General features: G+C 39.4%; 1 protein-coding gene across 2 annotated transcripts; it reads left to right on the top strand.

The window, feature by feature from the left end:
• Positions 1-276: 276 nt before the first annotated feature.
• shprh (SNF2 histone linker PHD RING helicase) lies at positions 277-20,539 on the top strand. Of its 2 annotated transcripts, XM_023285444.3 has the most exons (30): positions 277-434; positions 1,817-2,409; positions 3,803-3,932; positions 4,056-4,274; positions 4,560-4,638; positions 5,478-5,628; positions 5,774-5,876; positions 5,963-6,222; positions 6,315-6,932; positions 8,750-9,001; positions 9,103-9,181; positions 9,296-9,459; positions 10,499-10,755; positions 10,967-11,088; positions 11,340-11,428; positions 11,623-11,715; positions 11,835-11,942; positions 13,568-13,710; positions 13,799-13,972; positions 14,082-14,144; positions 14,230-14,455; positions 15,243-15,380; positions 15,834-15,935; positions 16,059-16,130; positions 17,098-17,286; positions 17,381-17,473; positions 17,569-17,655; positions 18,439-18,617; positions 19,848-19,928; positions 20,022-20,539. In XM_023285444.3, exons 2-30 carry the CDS (start codon positions 1,825-1,827, stop codon positions 20,116-20,118), a joined length of 4,953 nt encoding a protein of 1,650 aa, XP_023141212.2. In that variant the 5' UTR covers positions 277-434; positions 1,817-1,824; the 3' UTR covers positions 20,119-20,539. The 2 variants fall into 2 exon arrangements, with proteins under 2 accessions (XP_023141212.2, XP_035811055.2); XM_035955162.2 differs by lacking the exons at positions 277-434; positions 1,817-2,409; positions 3,803-3,932; ... (2 more) ...; positions 5,478-5,628; positions 5,774-5,876 and having other exon boundaries at positions 6,079-6,218.
• The last annotated feature ends 332 nt before the right edge of the window (positions 20,540-20,871 follow it).

The following is a 20,871-nucleotide window of genomic DNA, read 5'->3' as shown; positions in this document are numbered from 1 at the left end:
AAAATTACGTAAACAATTTCAATATTAACCCGACTAAAATAAATGTTATGGTTAAGACCCAACAATGTTTTTAAAAATACAACTTTCCTTACTTAAATTAAATATTATAATGAAACCCTAGACTATTGTTCATTATGCACATTTACCTAAGTAAATTTATTACTACAATTAGTTACTATTAACATGATTATTATTCCATATGAATATTTAATAAAAGCATTAACAGTGTCAGCAGTTAAAGTCTGTCTTTTATTTTGTAAACCGTTCCTCTGCTGCGTCACGTCCTGTATTTAAAAATGGCGGACGTCAACACTGGTGTCGGTAAATGAAACGTGTTTTGGTGCATTTCAGCCTCGTCTTCAGGAGGTGTAGCTACATGAAACCTCCTGAGGTGCAGCAGTAACATCCGGAGCTGTCAGCGGGAGGCTCACGCAGTAAATATTCGTTTTTTAACGCGTTTGTTTACAGTCGGACCGTGAAATGCGCAGCGCTGTATGGAAGTGCTTCCATTGTGTAACACTGTTCATACAGAGCAGCTCTGCTGCCTGTTTCTGTGCAACTAAAACTTTCCCCGAAACAAGGGAGCGAGTTTTAAAACATTACTTCTGAAACCAAAACGTAGATGAGTACTGTATGTGGCTAGCTAGCAGATAATTTAATAATTAGCCTTGTTAACTGTGATAAATGTAGTCTGTATACACATGAATGTATGTAAACTATTAACTGTGACAGAAGTTAGCTGCTAATGTGCTGCTGCAATTTAAATGTTTAGTTCTGATGGTTAAATTTACCCAGCAGTGATATTAACTAGTAACTAACAAATTAAAGGAAACTCCTGGTCCTTTGACCCCCACAGTGAGGGGATCTGGTGGCTCTGTTATGCTGTGAGGGACATTTAGCTGCCATTGTTTGGGTCTGTTTGCCCCATTAGAGAGAAACTGTACTGCCAAGCAATACAAAAATATTCTGAGTGATCACCTTTATATAGTATAAAGGTGATGGAACATTTCTGTCCTAATGATTCCTTGTTTTTTTTAGATTTACTGAATACTTTTTCTTCTTCCAAAAAATCACATCATGTAATTGGAGAAGCATAGTTTGTTTGGGGCTGCACAGTGGCTCAGTGCCTGGCACTGTCGCCTCACAGCTAGAAGATACCTGGTTCGCATCCCGACCTGGATCTTTCTGTGAGGAGTTTGCATATTCTCACTGTGCATCCATGGTTTTTTTCTGGGTACTCCAGCTTCCTCCCACAGTCCAAAAACATGTAAACGTTAAATGGTCATTCTAAATTGCCTGTAGGTGTGAATGTGAAAGTGCTTGTTTGTCTCTATGTAGCCCTGCAATAGACTGGTGACGTGTCCAGGGTGTCCCCTTCCTTCACCCTAAGTCAGCTGGGATAGACTCCAGCCCCCCCACGACCCTAATGAGGATTAAGCGGTGTATAGAGAATGGATGGAAAATTTGTGGGCTGAACTGCATATACTTCATGTCTGTGTCTTTAAGAGCATATAAAAAATGTTAAAAGCTGCAAACCAACAAAAGGAAGCCTAGTATATATTGAGTACAAAAGGTGGAAGATTAGTATTAACTGTCTAATTTTGTCCATCTGCATGAAAGAAATGATGTTGTTGATGTTAAAACATTATTATTGAAATCATTTGTCATGATTATTAGCAGCATGAACACCAGAAAGGACATTTGAACTCTAATAAATATATAATAAATATTTTATGTCTGTTACTGATGTAGTAATAAATACATATAAAGTAGAGGAATTTTTTGGAACATTTCTCATAATTTGTTCTCTGTGCAGATTTCACCATGAGTAGCCGACGAAAGAGGGCCCCTCCTGTGAGGGTGGACGAAGAGGCCAAGAAGAGGTTGAACTGGAACATGTTAGAGGATCGTCAGAATGAAGCGACTCAGGAGGACGACCAGATGCCGACCTGCTCCGTGTTTTCAGTCGACTCCACTCCCAGCAGCACCTTTCGTACCGCCACAGAGGACATCACGGAGGCCGCCAGCACTCGCTCTGTCCGGTTTTCGGAGGAACTTCCCGGCACGTCGTCGGAGAGCATCTTCGCCTCCACGTCTTTGGCACTCACCGTGTTGCCGGTTTTGAAGCTGGGCCACATCTGGAAGGCTCTGATCGGGGAGTTCAGCGTCCGTCCGGCTTGGCTCCCAGCTGACTGTGAGCAGAGAGCGTTCACTCTGCACAGGATGGGTGACCAGCTCTGCCTCAGCTACAGCAGCTGTGATGAGAACTCGGGGCAGCAGTGGAGGCCTGATGAGGACACTTGTACGGCGGAGTGTAGCCTCAGGAGGATCCCACTGGAGGACCTGGACTGGCTGCAGAAGAGGAGGGTGGTGCAGCTCTGCCACCAGGAGAAAGAGGAGTCAGTCAAGGTGTGAAAGTGTTTCTGGTGGGATGAAGTTGTAAAATGAATATACAGGGTGTCCCAAAAAATTTGACATAATTTTAAAAGCAATTATCTTGAAAACTACTAAGTCTAGCTCAATGAAATTGAACAGTTTAGGTGTTGAACATCATAAGTTCATCATGGGACTGACTTTGTAAGTGTTCGATATGTGCACTGCCTGAGACACACTGTGTGTGAGCATATTCCAAGACACAATATGACTTCTCTTTGGGAGTGAACGGCATACTCAACCTGAAAACAGAACAAAAATAAAACATTAAATATAAAATCTTGCTCTGTTTCTGTACATTCTATGAAAATTTGTGGTTATTTCAAAAGGAATTGCCAAAATTATTGGCCTGCAAAATGATGTCAGATTTTTTGGGACACCCTGTATATAACTCAGTTAACACCGAGCATGTTTTCCTGCAAGATTACTCAGTAGGAGACAATAAAAACAAGGTCCATACAACTTTCTTCTGCTCAGACATCAAGCTAAAGCATTTTTTTGGGCATGTTATGCAGAGTTTACAGTAAAGAATTAACTAACAGACACAGAGTGGACAAAGATGATGGATAAAAGGCAGCCAGATTTGATTTAATTTTAAATACATGGACAGGGCTCCCCAAAACCCTGCATGCTTTCTTTAAGACCAAACATTTAAATAAAGCAACATCTGAATTATCTAGTAAACACTTTACATCTACCTTTCAAAAAAACAAAGTTACAAAGTGCTTTTCAATAAAACAATCAGCAAATTAGATGAACAATGGAAACAAATTAAAACCAATAAATGTGATCCCAAACATGCAGTACCACCAATTTAAATAATTAAATCATTTGAACATTGTTTATATTTAAGAGAGTAGCTGTTGCGTCACAGTGCTTTCCAGTGAAAAATATTAGAATTGGTGCAACGAAAGTAATGTAAAAGTTTAAATATTGGAGTTAAGACACTATAGTGGTATTTATGACAAATTTTTGTGAATAAATTTACATATTAGAGGTTAAAATTGTTCTAAAGCTACATAAAATACGACTTTATCCATCTGCAGCACATATTAAGACTGAGACCCTACAGTGTTATTAATTATAGAGAATAACCTGAGCAATGTAATAGTATAACTAAGACCGTGTAGTATAATAAATTAACCTAATATAAATATTACAGCTCAGACCCTACAGCATTATTAAATATCAACATTAATCTGACTAATTTAGAGATAAAGTTTTGACTCTACAAAAATAAACAGGAAAACCCACCAGATCCATTGATTCCCAGAGTTAATCCTGTGTTAAAGTCAACTGTCATGGTTTTTGGCTCTGTGGCTCGCAGTGTAAACTATTATTTAAGCTGTTGTTTGGCTCTGTTTGACAGGTGGGGATTTACTTGCTAGAAACTGGTCTCGGGAAGCCGGAGTTCCTCAGCGAAGGAAATGCTCGGCTCAAGAAAGCAAATCAACTGATGCAGAAGCTAATGGAGCATTATTACGACTTTATTATTCCAGGTAAACGTCTGGTTTTAATGTCGAATCCGGGTTCTCTAAACAACAAAACAACTCCATGGTTATTTTAGTAAGTGGCTTAAATCAAGTACAGCTCTAACACTAACTGCTGAATTTTCCATGCAGAGGTTGTAGAGAACGAGGAGGAGGAGTGTGACACCGACCTGGAGAGACAGAACGTGGAGGAGCTTTATGATTTTGTGAGACATCTGCACCAGGAGGAGAGTCAGGAGGCGACGTACAACGTTCAGCACAAAGCTCTGATTCCAGTTCTCAGACGCTATCAGAGCCAGGCGGTCAACTGGATGCTGAGGAGAGAGAAATACAGGAACACCTCACCTAAAGGTAGATTCATCATGTTCAGGATGTGTTCATTCCTCTTCTGCTCACGTAAACCCTCCTTTAATGAGAATTTCTACCAATGGTTGTAATTATCATCTTTTGAGGTTGGAAAGGTTTGTGGTTTTGCCTCTTTTGGCTGACTAACACTACATTTTCCATTACGAAAGAATACTTTTAAATGCATCAAGTTTTCCACAGGACTTATACTATACATACATTGAGACTTTATTAATAATAAATAAAGGTTGATATTGTAATAATAATTCAATATTTTCTGTTTATTTGCAGAACAATCGCTGCATTTCCTCTGGAGGGAGTTGGTCACTTTGTGTGGCAAGAAGTTGTTTTACAACCCTTTTACTGGCTGGTAAGAACAAACTGTCTTTCATGGGTTAGCCTGTTAAAAATGAGAAATTGTGCAAGAAAATTAGGATCTTTGGGTATGAAGGTTTTATAGTTGCATGAGAAGTCAGCAAAATGATTAATTCACATTGAAAAACAACCAGCAAACACCTGCCCTCACCCAATATTGTTCTTCTTTCTTCACATTGGGAGCATCAACCCACTCTACATGAACAACATTTACTCCTGTAGCTGCAGCAAGTAACCTTAGAACAGCATTTGGAATAACACAAACATTAAAAACAGAGATGCTCTGAATTTTAGATTGTTAGATACCAAACAGTAAGGCTGGGGTTTTTTTTTTGCCAGTTTGGATGTGAAATAGCTCTCAAATTGAATTCATAAACGGTCTTTAAAAGGGCTTAAAATCAAATTAACTCAGTTTATTCAGAGACTTTTGCTGCCACCCCAGCAGCATTCAGAAAGGTGAATGGAATTTAGTGCTACTCATAACATTCAAAACATTTTGAAAAACTCATCGAGGAATGTATCTTTACAGAAATAATGTTCCTTTTACTCAGAATCGTCCACAGCCCTCACTGTCAGCAGTTTTTGTGGTAACTGCTACTTCAGCAGTTTTATTAAAAGCAGTTCTCTGCATTTGGGATATTCCAAGATGTTCATCATTGTTTTGGGTTGTGGCAGAAATCTATCTGACAACCACAAAACCAGAACTGTAGATACCATTAGTGAGATATTGGAATTTGGATAACTGAACCCATCAACCACATCATTTATTAGATGTATATTGAATATTTTTTCTGCAGATATCACGTATAGAACATTGTTTGGGTTTTTTTGCAGCTTAATTCGTGAATTTCCACTGGCTGGCGTGGAGTGGCCTGGTGGGATCCTGGCTGATGAGATGGGGCTCGGAAAAACGGTAGAAGTTCTGGCTCTGATCCTGTTTCATACCCGGCAGAACCTCGAGCAGGAGGCTCTCACACTGCCTGTGGTGAGGATCAGTGTTTTCCTTTGCTTCTTGTTCTCTCTCCTTAACATTCCTCTCTTAGTATCAGGGATGATTATTGTATTTTAAAGCGCTCTGTACACTATGGTTCAGCTAAATTGTGAATTCTAACATGGTTAATCTCTTGCAGGGAAAATCTGTGAACTACTTTGTTCCTCCTCCTCCGCTAGAAAGGAAGAAGGTTATCCGCTGCAAGTCTGAAGCTCAGCCTAAAATGAAAATATCCCACCCAAGTATGTCGCTCACAAGCCTCTTAGACAATCCTCATTATTTATTAAAGCTTAATTTATATTTTAATATCGTATTTGTTTCTCTGCAGCCGTCCGCATCATGCTACTCACTGCAATAAAGGAGATGAGATCCGGCAAAGGAGCCTCAGTCAACGCCGTCTTCACCTACATCCGAGCCACTTACGGCTACGACCTCCTAAAGAACCGAAACCACATCAAGAAGACGTTGATGAAGCTCATAGATGAGGGCACGGTGGACCGGGTCAAAGGTCGCGGCCTGGCCGGCTCCTTCAAGCTGGGAAAGAACTACAAAGAGACAAAGAAGATGTTAGCAGCAGCTTCCAAGTCTGTAAGAAGAAAGAGCTTCTAATATGAATGTTTAATGCAACAAGTGCCACTTTGTTGTCTTATCTAAGTTTGGTCTGTTTTTCTCTTTGTCAGAACTCCAAAAACACAGAGAGCACGCCCAGGAAAATGTTTCAGAGACGAGCAAAGGAGAAGGCGGAAGCAGCTCTGCAAAACTCCCTTTCTGAAGATCAGAGAGATCAGAACTCGCCGACATCCGACTGTCCTGTAACCGAGGAAACAAAGAAGGAATGGGATGAAAGTCTGAGCGAGAAAGACGACACGCTGGATACTTCCACGGCGTCCTTACAGGATAAAAGTGAGTCGGTTTCACAGGAAACAGGCCGAGTGGACGACCTACCTGAAGAAAAAAGAGATGCCTCACAGCTGGAGGAGACCGAAACCCCGACCAGAGCGTCAGTCGTCCCCTTCAACACCCCCGACTATCGCTTCGAGTGCATCTGCGGTGAACTGGGCATCGTTGACTACAAGGCCCGCGTCCAGTGTATGAACTGTCAGCTGTGGCAGCATGCGGACTGTGTGAACTATAAAGAGGAGAGTCTTGAAACGACACCTTTCTACTGCCCTCACTGTCTGGTAGCCATGAAACCCGTCTCCACCGGAGCCACCCTCATCATCTCCCCGAGCTCCATCTGCCACCAGTGGGTGGAGGAGATCAACCGGCACATCAGGTCCTCGTCCCTACGAGTCCTGGTGAGAGACTTCATACATATAATAACGATAATAATAAACTTGATTTCTACAGCACATTCCAAAACTGGAATTACAAAGTGTTTTTTAAAACAATAAAATAAATGATGCATTTGATAAAGCAATAAAAAAAAAAAAATACAGCACCACCTTAAAGAGACCAATAGCAGAGCATCAGAGAAGGAATAAAAAGTTATACAAATGCTCATTTTTAAACTATTATAGACAAACAGTTTAGGAGTGTGACATATTAAGATCTCAGAAATCTAAATACCCCAAACACACATGCACTTTTGCAAAATTTTGGGATGTTTGGACCCAGTTATGCCATGTAACAATTCTGCCTATCTACCAAATTTTAAGTTAAAGAAGTTTTTAAAGAGCCCATATTTAGCATTTTAGAGTTTATCCTTTCCTTTATTGTGTTAAAGCTTTTTTGTACATATAAATGGCCTGAAAACTTAAAAAGCCTAAGTGCAGACTACAAATTGAGTTATTAGCCGTGTGAAGCAAATTTTAAGTGAACTTCTGAAATTTAGCTAAAAATCACAAACAAAGGAGATGCAAATTAACCTTGTTTCTGTAAGGTAGTTTGTTTCCTATCATTAGAAGGTGGCGATGTAAGCAACATTAGATGTGGCTATAATAAACAGTAGAAAAATCTGGAAACAAAATCAGTTGTTTGCCAGTTGATTAAAAAAAACTTGAGAAAGAAGAAACAAATAGATTCTTGTCCTTTTATGGGAGAAAAAAAGCAGAGAAGTTTCAGGAAAAGTTTTGTCAGGCAAGCTGTATTTATTCTTTCATGTCAGCTGGTGTTAGACTGGTTTCATGCTGTTGAAGGCGAGATAAAAAAAAAAAAGAAACAGGTGATCAGTCAGTTAAATGTTCGTTACGTCACAAGTTTTAATCTCAAATGAAGCAAACTAGCTCATTTGAAAAATAAAGCTTTTTGGCAAAATTGGTGAATTTTATCTGTCTTTTTTTTGCTATTTCCATTACCCTTTTCTAATGTGATCATTTAAGATGCTCATAAAATGTAAACACAGCTCCTTATCTGCCAGAGACACCTCATTTAAAGTCCAGACTTTTCTTTTGTTTCTTATCCACACCACCACGTAGCATAGTTTGGGATGCCCTCAATCAAAGAATTAGCAGCTTCCTCACAGTTCGCCATTATTTCCTCACTACAGCCCTGAAATCGACTGGATCTAAAAGACAGATGGTGACATAAGATGCTATAGCAATGTACAGGATGAGACAAACAAACCAACAATGAACATGTTCTAGTAGACCCAAAATAAAAATTAATCTGTAAATATGCACATTATGGGCTCTTTAAAAATTCCTGCTGTTTTATAACATTGCACATCTCTGCAGTGTGCGGTGGGTCAACTGGTGCAAATAACTGATGTAAAGCATCTGAAGAAATTTTAAATGCACTAAGTTAGCCCAGCAACAGTCATGACTAATGTGCTTACGTTGCTAACCACAATAACCACATTATGAGATAACACTACCCACTTATCTCAGTTGTTACATAATTAAGACAGATAAGTTTGAGCTGTTATCAGATGTTGCAGGTGTGATATTTATGTTCAATTTTCTTGCTGCCCATTCACACACATAAAATTCTTTATATTTAAGTTAAATCAGATGTTATTTTGCAGTTTAAATGTGCTGCTTAAATGTGTTCCCCTTTCTTGTCATTCCTGCCCTCTTATTATTTGTTAGTGTGTACTGTATGTACACATTTATCTCCACACATCTGGTTTCCCCTCGGTTTGTTGCACTTAACGCTTTGTCTGGTTTCCTCTCAGGTTTATCAGGGTGTGAAGAAGCATGGATTCATCCAGCCGCATGTGCTCGCTGAGCAGGATGTTGTCATCACCACCTACGACGTGCTGCGATCTGAGCTCAACTACGTCGACATTCCTCATAGCAACAGCAAAGACGGGCGCCGCTTCCGCAACCAGAAGCGCTACATGGCCGTTCCGAGTCCTCTGGTGGCCGTGGAGTGGTGGCGCATCTGTCTGGACGAGGCTCAGATGGTTGAATGTCCCACTGCGAAGGTGAGTAGAGGGAATCTGACGTGCCTTTTTTGCAGTGTCGTACATAATTTTGTTAATTTAAAGTTTGCTCATGCTTTTGCCTGGTGTTTTTTCCCAACCAGGCTGCAGAAATGGCTCTGCGTCTTGCATCAGTCAACCGCTGGTGTGTCAGCGGAACTCCAGTCCAGAGAGGCTTAGAAGGTAACCTCAAGTAAATATTTGTACGGAACAAAAGTGAAAATGGTGCTTTGGTTCTCTACAGTTCTGATAATATTAAAACACTTCCACCCTGAGCTGATTTTGTTGACTGTACAGATCTGTATGGCCTCGTACTTTTCCTGGGAGTTGACCCTTACTGGGTCAAACACTGGTGGGACCAGCTGCTTTATCGCCCATATCGCCGTGGAAACACAGAACCTCTGTACAACGTCGTCGCTCAGTTACTATGGCGATCGGCTAAAAAAGATGTCATTGATCAGGTAGGATTTTTCTCTTTTTTTCCCCCCTTTCTTTTTTGTACAATTTCTGCCCTGAAGAAGCCCTAAAAAAATGTTAATTAGCATTTCTTCTGGCTCTGCATAAGAGTGCCTCAAGAATATTTTATTTTTTTTGACCATTTATTCTTGTTTATGTTGTGAAAAGCATTCTATGATATGTTTTATTTGTTTAAGTTTCTGCTTCAATTTTCCTTTCTCTTTTACCACAATTGCATTTAATGAAAGTATACCTAATAATTAAGTCCATTTCTGTGAGTTTCTTAGCCCTCTGAACCCTAAGCAATTTCTGGGCTCCAGTTTTTGCTCCTGTCACATTTCTACTCACTTTGGGCTCATTTTTCACTGGATGCACTATGAAAACAGCATAGCCATGGCTAGAAGAACATTCACAAATGTGTTTTTTGTAGCACAGCAAAGCTAAAATGCCATAAACCATAAAGAAAAAACAAATATTTAATTTTATTTAATACCAATTTTACAAAAACTGAAAAAACCTGGACTCTCTATGTGCCCAGAAGTGTTCTGAGTACTGGAGGAAAAGGTGACTCAGCATATTACGTACATACTACTTAATTAATTGCCTCCTATTTGCTCCGTTGAAATACACCTGAATCCCTAAATATTTGTCATGTGGTTGTTGCTCGCAGCTGAATCACTCGTGGCTTCTAGTTCGGAGCACAGATTTATTAATTTTTTTTTACAGAATATGGCCAAAACAAATGATTTTTTTGGGGTGCATTTTTAAATGAAACTGGTAGAAAAAAAAGGGATTTTGATCACAATTTATGAGCTTAAATTTAGTTTAGTTTCCTAACCGAAGGGCTCGTTAGAGATGATGAGTTCAAGGATCATCAGCAAGGGTCAGAATTGGACAAATGACTGACAAATGCAGTGATTTTGGAGTTTTGAAAACAACATGCCTTTTAAACTGTCCAGTGGGTTTTGGGATTCAGAGAGTTAATAACAACATAGATTAGAGATTTTAGCCACAGTGTTTGATGGTCTTCTTCTATTTTTCCAGATCCAGATCCCTCCTCAGATGGAGGAGGTGCACTGGCTGCACTTCTCCCCCGTCGAGGGTCACTTCTACCACCGGCAGCACGAGGTCTGCTCCCAGGACGCTCTGGTCAAACTCAGGAAGATCTCCGACTGGAGCCTGAAACTCGGCAGCCTCGACCGTCGCACCGTCAACACCATCCTGTGTCCGCTGCTGAGGCTTCGCCAGGCCTGCTGCCACCCTCAGGCCGTCAGGGGAGAGTTCCTGCCTCTTCAGAAAAGGTAGATGACACTTTTCTCATGACTAGCATGTGTGAGACGAGCGGCTGCAGCAGCTAATTAACCATCTAGCCGGACTAAATAGAGTATCACAGCGTTATTAATGGAGATAAACCTCAGCAACCTTTTTGTCAGCTATACAGTCGTGTTTGTTTAAAGCTGACCCATTCTGTGTCATTTGGAGGATCTGCTAAGTGGCTCCGTCTGTCCACAGCACCATGACGATGGAGGAGCTCCTCAAGTCCCTGCAGAAGAAATGTCGAGTGGAGTGCGAAGAAGCCCACAGACAATTGGTTTGCGCCCTCAACGGTCTGGCTGGAATCCACATCATCAGAGGTATAATAAACTACTTCTGCTCTTGTGCTCCTTTTGCTCCCAGTTTCCCATGGGAATCGATTGAGGCAAAACACAAGCCGCCGTCTCGTCTTTGTGTTTCCCAACACTTTGAGGTGTTTTGTTAAAGCCTCTCTCTGTAAGGCGATACGTATATTGTCGCCATACTGAGGCGGTTTGTATAGATTTCCTCATTAACTCTGCATGCGACGGACATGCTGAGTGTCGCTGACCTTTTGTTTTGCCATCTGCAGATGAGTTTGTAGAAGCGGCGGAGATGTATAGAGAAGTGCTTCGTTCATCAGAGGAGCACAAAGGACGATTGAAAACAGACTCATTACAGGTATATGGCCTCATCCTATTCATGTGTCCTCTTTTAATTCAGCCGCAATTAACATATGAAGGGTTTGTACCTCGACAAAGGCACAAATGAGACGAAGAAGCTTCATAGGACAGGATCTGTTTTTTGTGTTCCTGCATGTAGGCATTGAACATTTTCTGATTAATTCTATTTTTCTTACCACTGTGGTAAAACAGAGACTTCATGCTACCCACAACTTAATGGAGCTGCTGAGCGCCAAGCATCCTGGGATTCCCCCGACCCTGAGAGATGACCGACTCACTGAAGAAGTAATTTGCAAATATTTCCTAAGACATTTATTCCAATATTCTATTTTGGGAGTAAAACCCCTGGGTTATATTTTTTAAGCTTTGCATCTGCAGCTTTGCTTTCATCCTTGTCTCTGCAGGCCGAGCAGCTGCGACAGCACTACATGACCAAATACAACTCCGAGGTTGCCGACGCCCATCAGGCCTTGCAGCCGGTGCTGCAGAACATCAAAGAGCTGAAGCGAAAAGTGAGAATGGCTTCAACTTCTGGGAAAATGTGCTATTTTTAGTGACACATAACCTCCCAAAGACATCGACAGCATATCAAATATGTTGTGAAAACTTGGTGTTTATGGACCAACTCTTGGTGATAATTACCTTTTAACAGTCAGCCATAAACCTGCAGTTAAAGCTGACATAAGTGAGTTATTTTGGTTTCCTTTGCAGTTCATATAATTAATGAATTAGAAATATATTGAAATTATGATTGGTTTTAGGTCTGTAAATAATTCAATTTAAAAAACAAGATAAGCACTCAGAGTGCAGTAGTCCACCAAGGTTGCTCAGACGTATCATTTCCGACGGATGAAATCTTTAAAAAATTTGTGGCAGAAATCATGGCACCATAGAATGCAGCCATTTAGCATAGATGTACCCACAAACAAAATGACCTTGCACTGAGCACAGGCGTGTGTTATACATGTGTACGTTATGTATGGATACTGAATCGTGTGACCTAAATATGTAGCAGGCGGCAGGAATTGATTGGACTTCAAAACACCCCCACAATTTAATCAGTTGTTCCTTGGATGATTTCGGACGGATAAGTCCTGATAAGTCCGCAGCGGGGGATTTTTAGTAGGATCACAATCATGTGATCATCAGCAGGCAGCAGACGTAGCATTCACTTGTTGTCATGGTTACAGTGACGCCATGCTACTGTCTCCCAGTGACAGAAATCTTTAACAAATCCATGGATCCAGACTATAAGCCACATCACTGCCAAAATCTAATCAGTTGGTTCTTGTGTCATTTCTGACCTTCCCTGAAACTTTCATCCAAATCTGTTAGTCCGTTTTTGAGTAACGTTGCTCATAGACGGACAAACGCTGGTCGTCACATAGCTCTGCCAAAGCTCCACCTCCTTGGCGGAGTAAAAATGGGGAAAAAATAAACAAAAGGTGACCACAATAAACAATATAACATAAAATAGGAGCAAGGAATCAGCGCTGTTGAACACTTCCTTACTACTTAAAAAAAAGCATATTTAAATTAATTATTTGATCATATCTAACAATATAAAAGCAATTAAAATTATTTTCCTTAGAGTACAGTTTTAAGCTATTTAAAATAAGACAGTCCAATTTACATAGAATTTATATAGATGTATTCATTATTTGATATGAAAATGCAAAATTTTTAGGAATGAATCACATTTAAATATGAATTTGATAGTTGTTTACAGGCTTCTTTTCCTGCACTGTCCTGTGCTTAGAAATTAGCCTAATGTGTACTGTGTTGTCATTAATACTTCAGCAAGTGAGAAAATGTGTGTTTCGTGATTCTCTTTACAGTTTATATTAAATATTCCTAGTTATCTCACTGCAAGCCAACAGTTGCAAAAAACTTTTTATTTTCATGGGTAATTATTTTGAAATTATGTTGATTAATTATTTAGTTAATTTTTAAATAAATTAAAGGCTAGAAAAGACTAAAGAATTGTCATTACAACTTCACCCAAGTCCAATAATCTGTGTTTGGATTAATAAACAAGACAGAAAACTTCTCTGATGCTTCAGTTCAGTGCAAATGTTTCTTCATACATACATTTGAATGATTAAATAGAAAAACTTGCTTAACTTTTGTTCTCCAGGTGAAGCTCAACTCTCCCTGGTGGCTGGATGTCATTCAGAGGTCGATCCGTTGCGCCACCGACGACGATCTGGTGTCTCGGGTGACGAACGAATTGACTTGCAGCTACAAACAACAAGCCTACAAATTCTCCATGGCTGACAAGTAAAATGGTTTTTCAGAGAAAGAGCATATTTACTGGTTCTCCTGAAACAAACATGGAACAAAACAAGTCGAATCTCCTGTCCTGCAGGTTCAGAGATGCCTGTGGACTCCAGTTTATTCTCACCACGCACATGGAAGATCTGATGAAATCTCAGAAGACTGTGCAAGACGCAGTGAAGAGTCTGGAGGGTCCGGCTTCGAAAAAAGTCATCGATGAGGCCACAGTTTGTCACCTCAGGCCCATGAGACTGCCACTAAACAAGTAAGCCAACCGCAATTTGTGGCTGCATTTCAGGAATTCGAAGTCTTCTATTGTCCTGCAGCAATTGTTGTTTGTATTTAACTATCTCTCCTCTCTTGTCATATTTTAGTTGTGTTTTTTGCAAAGCAGATGAACTTTTCACGGATTACGAGTCAAAGCTGTTTGCTCACACGTAAGTCGAGCAGCAGCATTTTGAGATTTTTAGAACAAATCCCACAGCTACAGAGTATTGATTCATCTGTGAAATGTCTGAACAGGGTGAAAGGTCAGACGGCCATCTTTGAGGAAATGATCGAGGATGAAGAGGGGCTCGTGGACGACCGTCTCCCCACCACCAGTCGAGGTTTGTGGGCAGCCAGCGAGACCGAACGCACTCTCAAGGCTATTTTGTCTTTTGCCAAAGCGAAACGCATGGACCCGGAGCTGGTGGAGGAGGGAAACACTTTTATGGAGCTGTTTGAGAACTGGAAGAAAGAATACAAGGTTTGTATGTAGGCTTGTGACATATTGATAGTTTTCAGGCAACCACAAAGCATTTGAAAAGCCAAAGTTATTAGAAAATTGAGATTAGATCAACTTTGGTCAGCAGAAACAGCTGGTTTTGTATCTCCTAGCCTGAATTTGCTATAATGGTGCTTGACGCTCGGAACCCCAGAACTCACAAAGATAAAATGCCTTGAAAGGCATTTTATCTTTAAAAAAATCTTTTAAATGCCAAAATTACACCATTTATCAGAGCAAAAAAGTGTAAAATCGGAAAAAAATTGGGAAAACAGACCAAATCCTAAATTCAAATTAAGCTAATTCAGCAAAACTACTTTATTCCACATACCTCGTTGAAAAATTTGCACCAGATTCTATTAAAAAAAATACCGAGGAAATTTACGTGTTGCTGCAGCTAGATGCAAATGAAGCATGGAAGAAGAAGGACAAGAAATTCAGACGTACAATAAGGCTAAAAATAAAAACATAATAAGACCGTGTACCTTTCACATGCACAGATGAGGCATGATGAAGATTCTTCTATGATTTAAAAAGTTGTGCATCTCTCAACTTTGGATTGCGGGACAATATGCCAAATTTGAATATTATTAACTATTTTTAAAATCTTTTATTTACTTTTTATTGATATTTAGGAATTTGTCTCTGTTTTCGTCTTCAAAATCAATAAAAATATCACCATATTGCTTCCACTTTTAGTGTCTTTTGCTAAATATGTTTCATGTTGCTCAGATAGATTGAGGTTAAAGCTGCGTTTCTCTTTTCTCAGGTGCTGCATGAGTATTGGATGGTGCTGCGTAACCATGTGTCGGCCATCGATGAGCTGGGAATGGCCACCGAGAGGCTACGAGTTCGTCTGCCTGATGAGCCGAAGCCCAAGCTGCTGCACATCATAGAGCCGCATGAGGCGAGTTCAAGACACGGACTTGTTATTAAAGCTTGGTTATGTCAGTTTTATAAAGAATGCTTCACACAAGCCTTGAAAACTGGAATAGTCTGTTATGTCTATTCAATCATCAGTAATATTTGTTTCACTTATTTAATTTCCACTAATAAATCTTTTTTTGCAGGCCAGCTTTACTTTAAAGACCATTTTAACACTCAGCAGTCAATAAGCTATCCACTGAAAGACGGTTTCCACCATGTGGAAAATGACTGGTTTGGTCTTGATTGACAATCAGCTGAGTGTGTTCCACAGACTGCACCACTGATCTGAATGGAATTAAAAGCCTTAATGTAGCCTCTCAACCTGTATTTTTGCTATTGTTTTGTGTTACTGAAAGTTTCCCAGGATGTAATCTTCTGCTCTAACTATTTTTACTGCATTCCTGACCTCTGCCCTCCGTTGTTTTGCCTCCAGGTGGAACAGAACAGAGTGAAGCTTCTGAACGACCAGGCCGTGGCAAAGTCTCAACTCCAGAAGAAGCTCGGCCAGTTTCTGTATCTCACAAACCTGGAGAAAGTAAGGTCATACTTGATAGTAACTAAACTAAACCTACACAACCTTTCTCCAGCTTATTCACAGACATTATGTCAAATTATGTGGCATGATCTTTGTCCAAATAACTTTAATTTCTTGTTGAAGTCCCAGGACAAGTCTACTGGAGGGCTGAACCCAGAACCATGTCCCATCTGTGCCCGACCTCTGGGACAGGAGGTGAGTTATGGTGGATTTCAAACATCTCACTCGTTGTATTTGTGTCAGAACATCTCTGCTCATATCTGACTTTATTACTTTGAAACACCGGGTGAGTTTTAGAATTAAAATTTGAGTATATTCCTGTGAGATACCCTGAAAGTGTGTCGGAGTAGAAGAAAATAAAACACCTCAGCCTCTCCTTCATCAGCACTGACTATCATTGTTGATGTACAGAGTACTGTGAAAGAAAACATAATTAGTAAAATATCCTTTGTATTCAGAGCCACCATTTTTTTCTAGTATTGACAACACCTGTGCACACTTGGAGAATTGTGCATATTGATTTCTTTTTCCTTCATTTTTTGTGAAATGGTTAAGTTCACTAGTTAATTTCATTATTTAGGATTTATTATAACTATACTATACTGCACCTAAGACGTTTTTGAGTTCTTGCTACTTCTAGTCATGGTTGTGCTGTTTCCACAGTTGTTCAGGACTTTACATTGCAGTGAAAAATGAGCCAACAGTGAGTAAAAACACCTGGAAACTGCCATAGGTTCAGAGGGTGAAACCGTGGAATGAATTAGTGTTGACAATCAGCACCACTACTTGTGTGCTTTTTATTAAGTTAGCAAATAAAACTCATTTTAAATTGGATTTTAACTGATTTTTATGATCTTCTATGTCCCACACTATATATGTGACTCCGCAACTTAGTTTTGTCGTTTTTTCTTACTTCGACTGTTTATTTGCTTTTTCCCCTTCGTTTTTTATGGTTTGTCTTTATATTTGTGTGTGTTTTTCTCATCATAGATGATTGTTAAAAACTGAATTGTACGTCATAGTGCCTAACACTGTCTGTCAAACCTGCAAAAGTGCATAAAAGAATGATGACAAAAGAAGCCTTTTCCCTAACAGGGATCCCCAGCAGTTTTCTCCTTTGAAATAATATAGAAACTATAATTTCTCATCCTCTCTTTTCCAGTGGGCAGTGCTGACTTGTGGCCACTGCTTCTGTAACGAGTGCATAGCTATAATAGTGGAGCAGTACAGCGTGGGCTCCAGGCGGCGGGCCATCAAATGTGCCATTTGCAGACAAACTACGTCTCACACAGAAATCTCCTACGTGTTCACCACCCAGTCATCCAGCCAGGACCAAGACATACCGGTCAAGGTCAGCAACAGCACCAGAATACAGATCCGGACTGTAGGATTGTATTAGGGATTTAGAACAGCCTCGATAACTTTCCTCCTCCTGCGTTTATCAGGGAAGCCACTCGACCAAAGTGGAGGCGGTGGTGAGAACGCTGAAAAAGATCCAAGTGACCGACCCCGGGGCCAAGTGTCTCGTCTTCTCCACGGTAACCGTAAACTACCGCTGCTATGGAGGCGATTTATTTTGGTGATATCCAGTTTGGATCTGACCTAGTTTGCTTCTTTTGTCTGCGCTGCACAGTGGCAGAGCGTCCTGGACATCATCGCTAAGGCCTTGTTCGACAACAACATGGAGTTTTCTCAGATCAACGGGATTCACAAATTCCAGGTTTGAATTTGGCATCTTACTGTTTCTATATTAGACTTCACTGTAACATTTAATTACACAGATGCTTGTTTTTTACTGCTACAGTATGTAAGATTCAGTAGTTCCCAGCACATTGTTATTTAAAACCGATCTAAAGACTCTTAATTACTTGCATACTAAGTTGACAACGATATATAAATTCTCCAAGAGTACAGCAGTTGTCCAACCTGCAGCTACACCTCATTCCTATCACTTTATTACTAAATTAAATGTATTTTCGGCCTGATAACACATCTGTGGGATCAAATCGTCTTCATTTGTCATCAGTCTTCTCTAAAAAATTCACAGAAATCCGTTTTTAACAAAATGACACCGTCCTAACAGACAAACGGAAGAACAATGGTTAAATATCCCTCTTAAAGCTGATAACATTTAATTTCTGCTACTCGTACTAAGAGAGACCTCCTAATGGAAGCTCCACTCTGACCACTGATTGATAAAAAATCTGTTAAATCATAAATAATTTGTCCAGAGTTACAGTTGGGCACCATGAAACACAAAACAGTGAATCTTTTTTTTTTTTTTTTTTTTTTTAACATTTTTGCATGAAAAAATATGTTAGCATGTTAAATACTGGAGTAAAAATCAGCAAATCCAGTATTGACTTGAAAGTAAAATACAAAAACTGAACCATAATCTATATTGCCTCGTTGAAACTGAAACTTTACTTGTATTGTACTTAAACAAATGCATCAAATCTGTTTTTCTAGACTGTAATTTGTGCACTATTGACCAATTCTCCAGGAGAATCTGTGTTCCTTCAAATACGAGGAGAAGATCAACATCCTCCTCCTTCCTCTCCACACCGGCTCTAACGGGCTGAACATCATCGAAGCGACTCACGTGTTGCTGGTCGAGCCGATCCTCAATCCGGCTCATGAGCTGCAGGCGATCGGCAGAGTGCACCGGATCGGCCAAACCAAGTAAGAAGCTCAGAATAAAGTCTGCCGGTAAAACTCCTCATTTTTCAGCAGAACATTCACAGCAGTTTAGATGTGTAACTTTAATGGAGAATAAGAAGAAGCTTTGCATTTTAGATTTTGTTCAGCATGCGAGTTGGTAATTTTAAGCTGCAATTTCTTCTTTTTTTATGTATTTACACACTCTTTGCATGTTTTTTTAAGTTTCATTTGTCTTTTTTACTACAACAACAAGTAGCTAAATGATTGATCTTGTTTTTTTTTGATGACATATTCTTAACAATATCTTAAAAGTTGTAATTTGAGCTTCAATAATTTGGTAGATTTGTCCATCAAAAGACAATTATTTGCAGTATTTTATAAGCAGTAGATTAGCTTTGTAATTTTTCTATCATAAATTCCTACTTTATTGCATACAGTATGATAGATTTAATGTCTTTTTGATTGAACCAAACAAGCAATTTGAAGTTCACTTTTGGACTCTGGCAAAAGAAGTGCTTGAGCAAAAGATACTTAACATAGACTTCATTCAGTGCTGCACATTTTTGGACGACTTTGGCTCGACTTCATGTGGTTAAAATTTGAATTCAGTTTTTTAACTTTAACTTAATTTAGAACAATTACTGACATTTTGTCATCCAAAAATAGCCTCAGATGTAAAAGTAGGAAAAAACGTGCTAAAATTTGGGTGAAGATGCAATTTAAAAAAAATAAAAACAACTATCTTATAAAGTATCTGATTTATCAATCTAAAATTTATTTCACACCATTTTAAATATCCAGAGTTTATGATTAATCAGTTTCAAGCCAATCAGAGATGGTCTTCTTCTGGCTGTTTTAGTATTTTATACATTTTTTGGTTTGTTTTGCTAACTGATTTTACTCATTTTATATTGTTTACACATTTATATTTTATAGTGTTCATTATATTTTTCTGGGTTCTGTTTGCATATAATTTTTTCTGCTGCCTGTTTGTGAACATTTACATAATTTTAGTTGTTTTTAAAGGTTCTATATGAATCAGTTTGATTTGATGTAATAGCAGTAGTGCCCAAGAAAGCAGAAAAAAATGTTGAGAATTTCTCATCCCTGAACAAAATTTGAAATATCCTGCTAAGTAAACAACAAAAAGGAATAATTTATGAGGTAAAAATGTCAGAATTTTTACTCCACAGTTAAAACAATTAGTGATCAGTTGCAGATTCACCATCTTTCATTTTCTCTGCCCACCAGGCCGACGTTTGTCCACAGATTCCTCATCAAATCCACTATTGAAGAGCGAATGCAGGCAATGCTGAAGACAGCAGAGAAAAGGTGTGGAGTGAACTCTTAACTGTCCACATTTTTGTATTTAAAGATAATTCAGAGTGTCGTAGGTGATTGTAATCTGAAATCTCTTCATTCTAGTCACACCAGCACCACCATGAAGCACTCAGAGGCCGCCGTCCTGACGGTAGCTGACCTGGCTGATCTGTTTACCGAAGACGCCGAACATCTGGAGTGAATCTGAATGTTGGGCTGCAACTCTAGATAAAACATGCGAGGAGAGCTCACTCTTCACACAGCGGTCGATGAAAATACTCTGATTTTGCACATTCCCCTTTTTATATAAGCTCTGAATTTAATTCCCAAAAATAAAAAAGAAACAGACTTTAGCAAATCACTGAAACGTTTCTTCGAATTTTAACTCTTTTTGGAGCCGTTGTATTTGGGTTTCTCGTTTTCATTGTCGTATCTTAACAAATTCAGGTGTTTGTAACATTTGACTAGACTGTACAGTATTGTTGTGTTAATCGGTTGTAATTATGTGCATTTATATACAGTTTCTCTGTACGGATAGACATGAAAAGGAAGTTTTGATGCTAAGAATCACGCTGAGGTAATTCTCAAAACATTCAGGAAATGAAAGTCTGTCAATGATGGCACCCGTTTTTGTCCAGAGCTTTTATTGTGCTTCATTTCTGTGCAGTAAAAATGGAAGCAGGAAGGAAGCCATTGACCTGAACTCACTCCTTTACACGTGAAGAAGAGAAATTGTACAAGGATTTTCTTCGAGCAGACAATCTTCTTTTTAGACTGTTTTACTGTCAAATCAATGCCAGACAGTTGGGTGGAACAACGATCCTCCTCTTATTTGCAAGACAAAAAAAAATAAGCAGGAGATTCTCTGTCTTGGAAACTCAAATCTTGTAAATGAAACTCATAAAAGTTGGGAAATGTGGAGAAGTTTTCTGTCTCGTTGCAGGAGCAGTCACAT

This window comes from Amphiprion ocellaris, chromosome 20 (assembly GCF_022539595.1).
Source record: "Amphiprion ocellaris isolate individual 3 ecotype Okinawa chromosome 20, ASM2253959v1, whole genome shotgun sequence".
Lineage (NCBI taxonomy): Eukaryota > Metazoa > Chordata > Actinopteri > Pomacentridae > Amphiprion > Amphiprion ocellaris.
The sequence above is the reverse complement of the archived record's forward strand: the minus strand, read 5'-3'. Positions and strand labels throughout refer to the sequence as shown.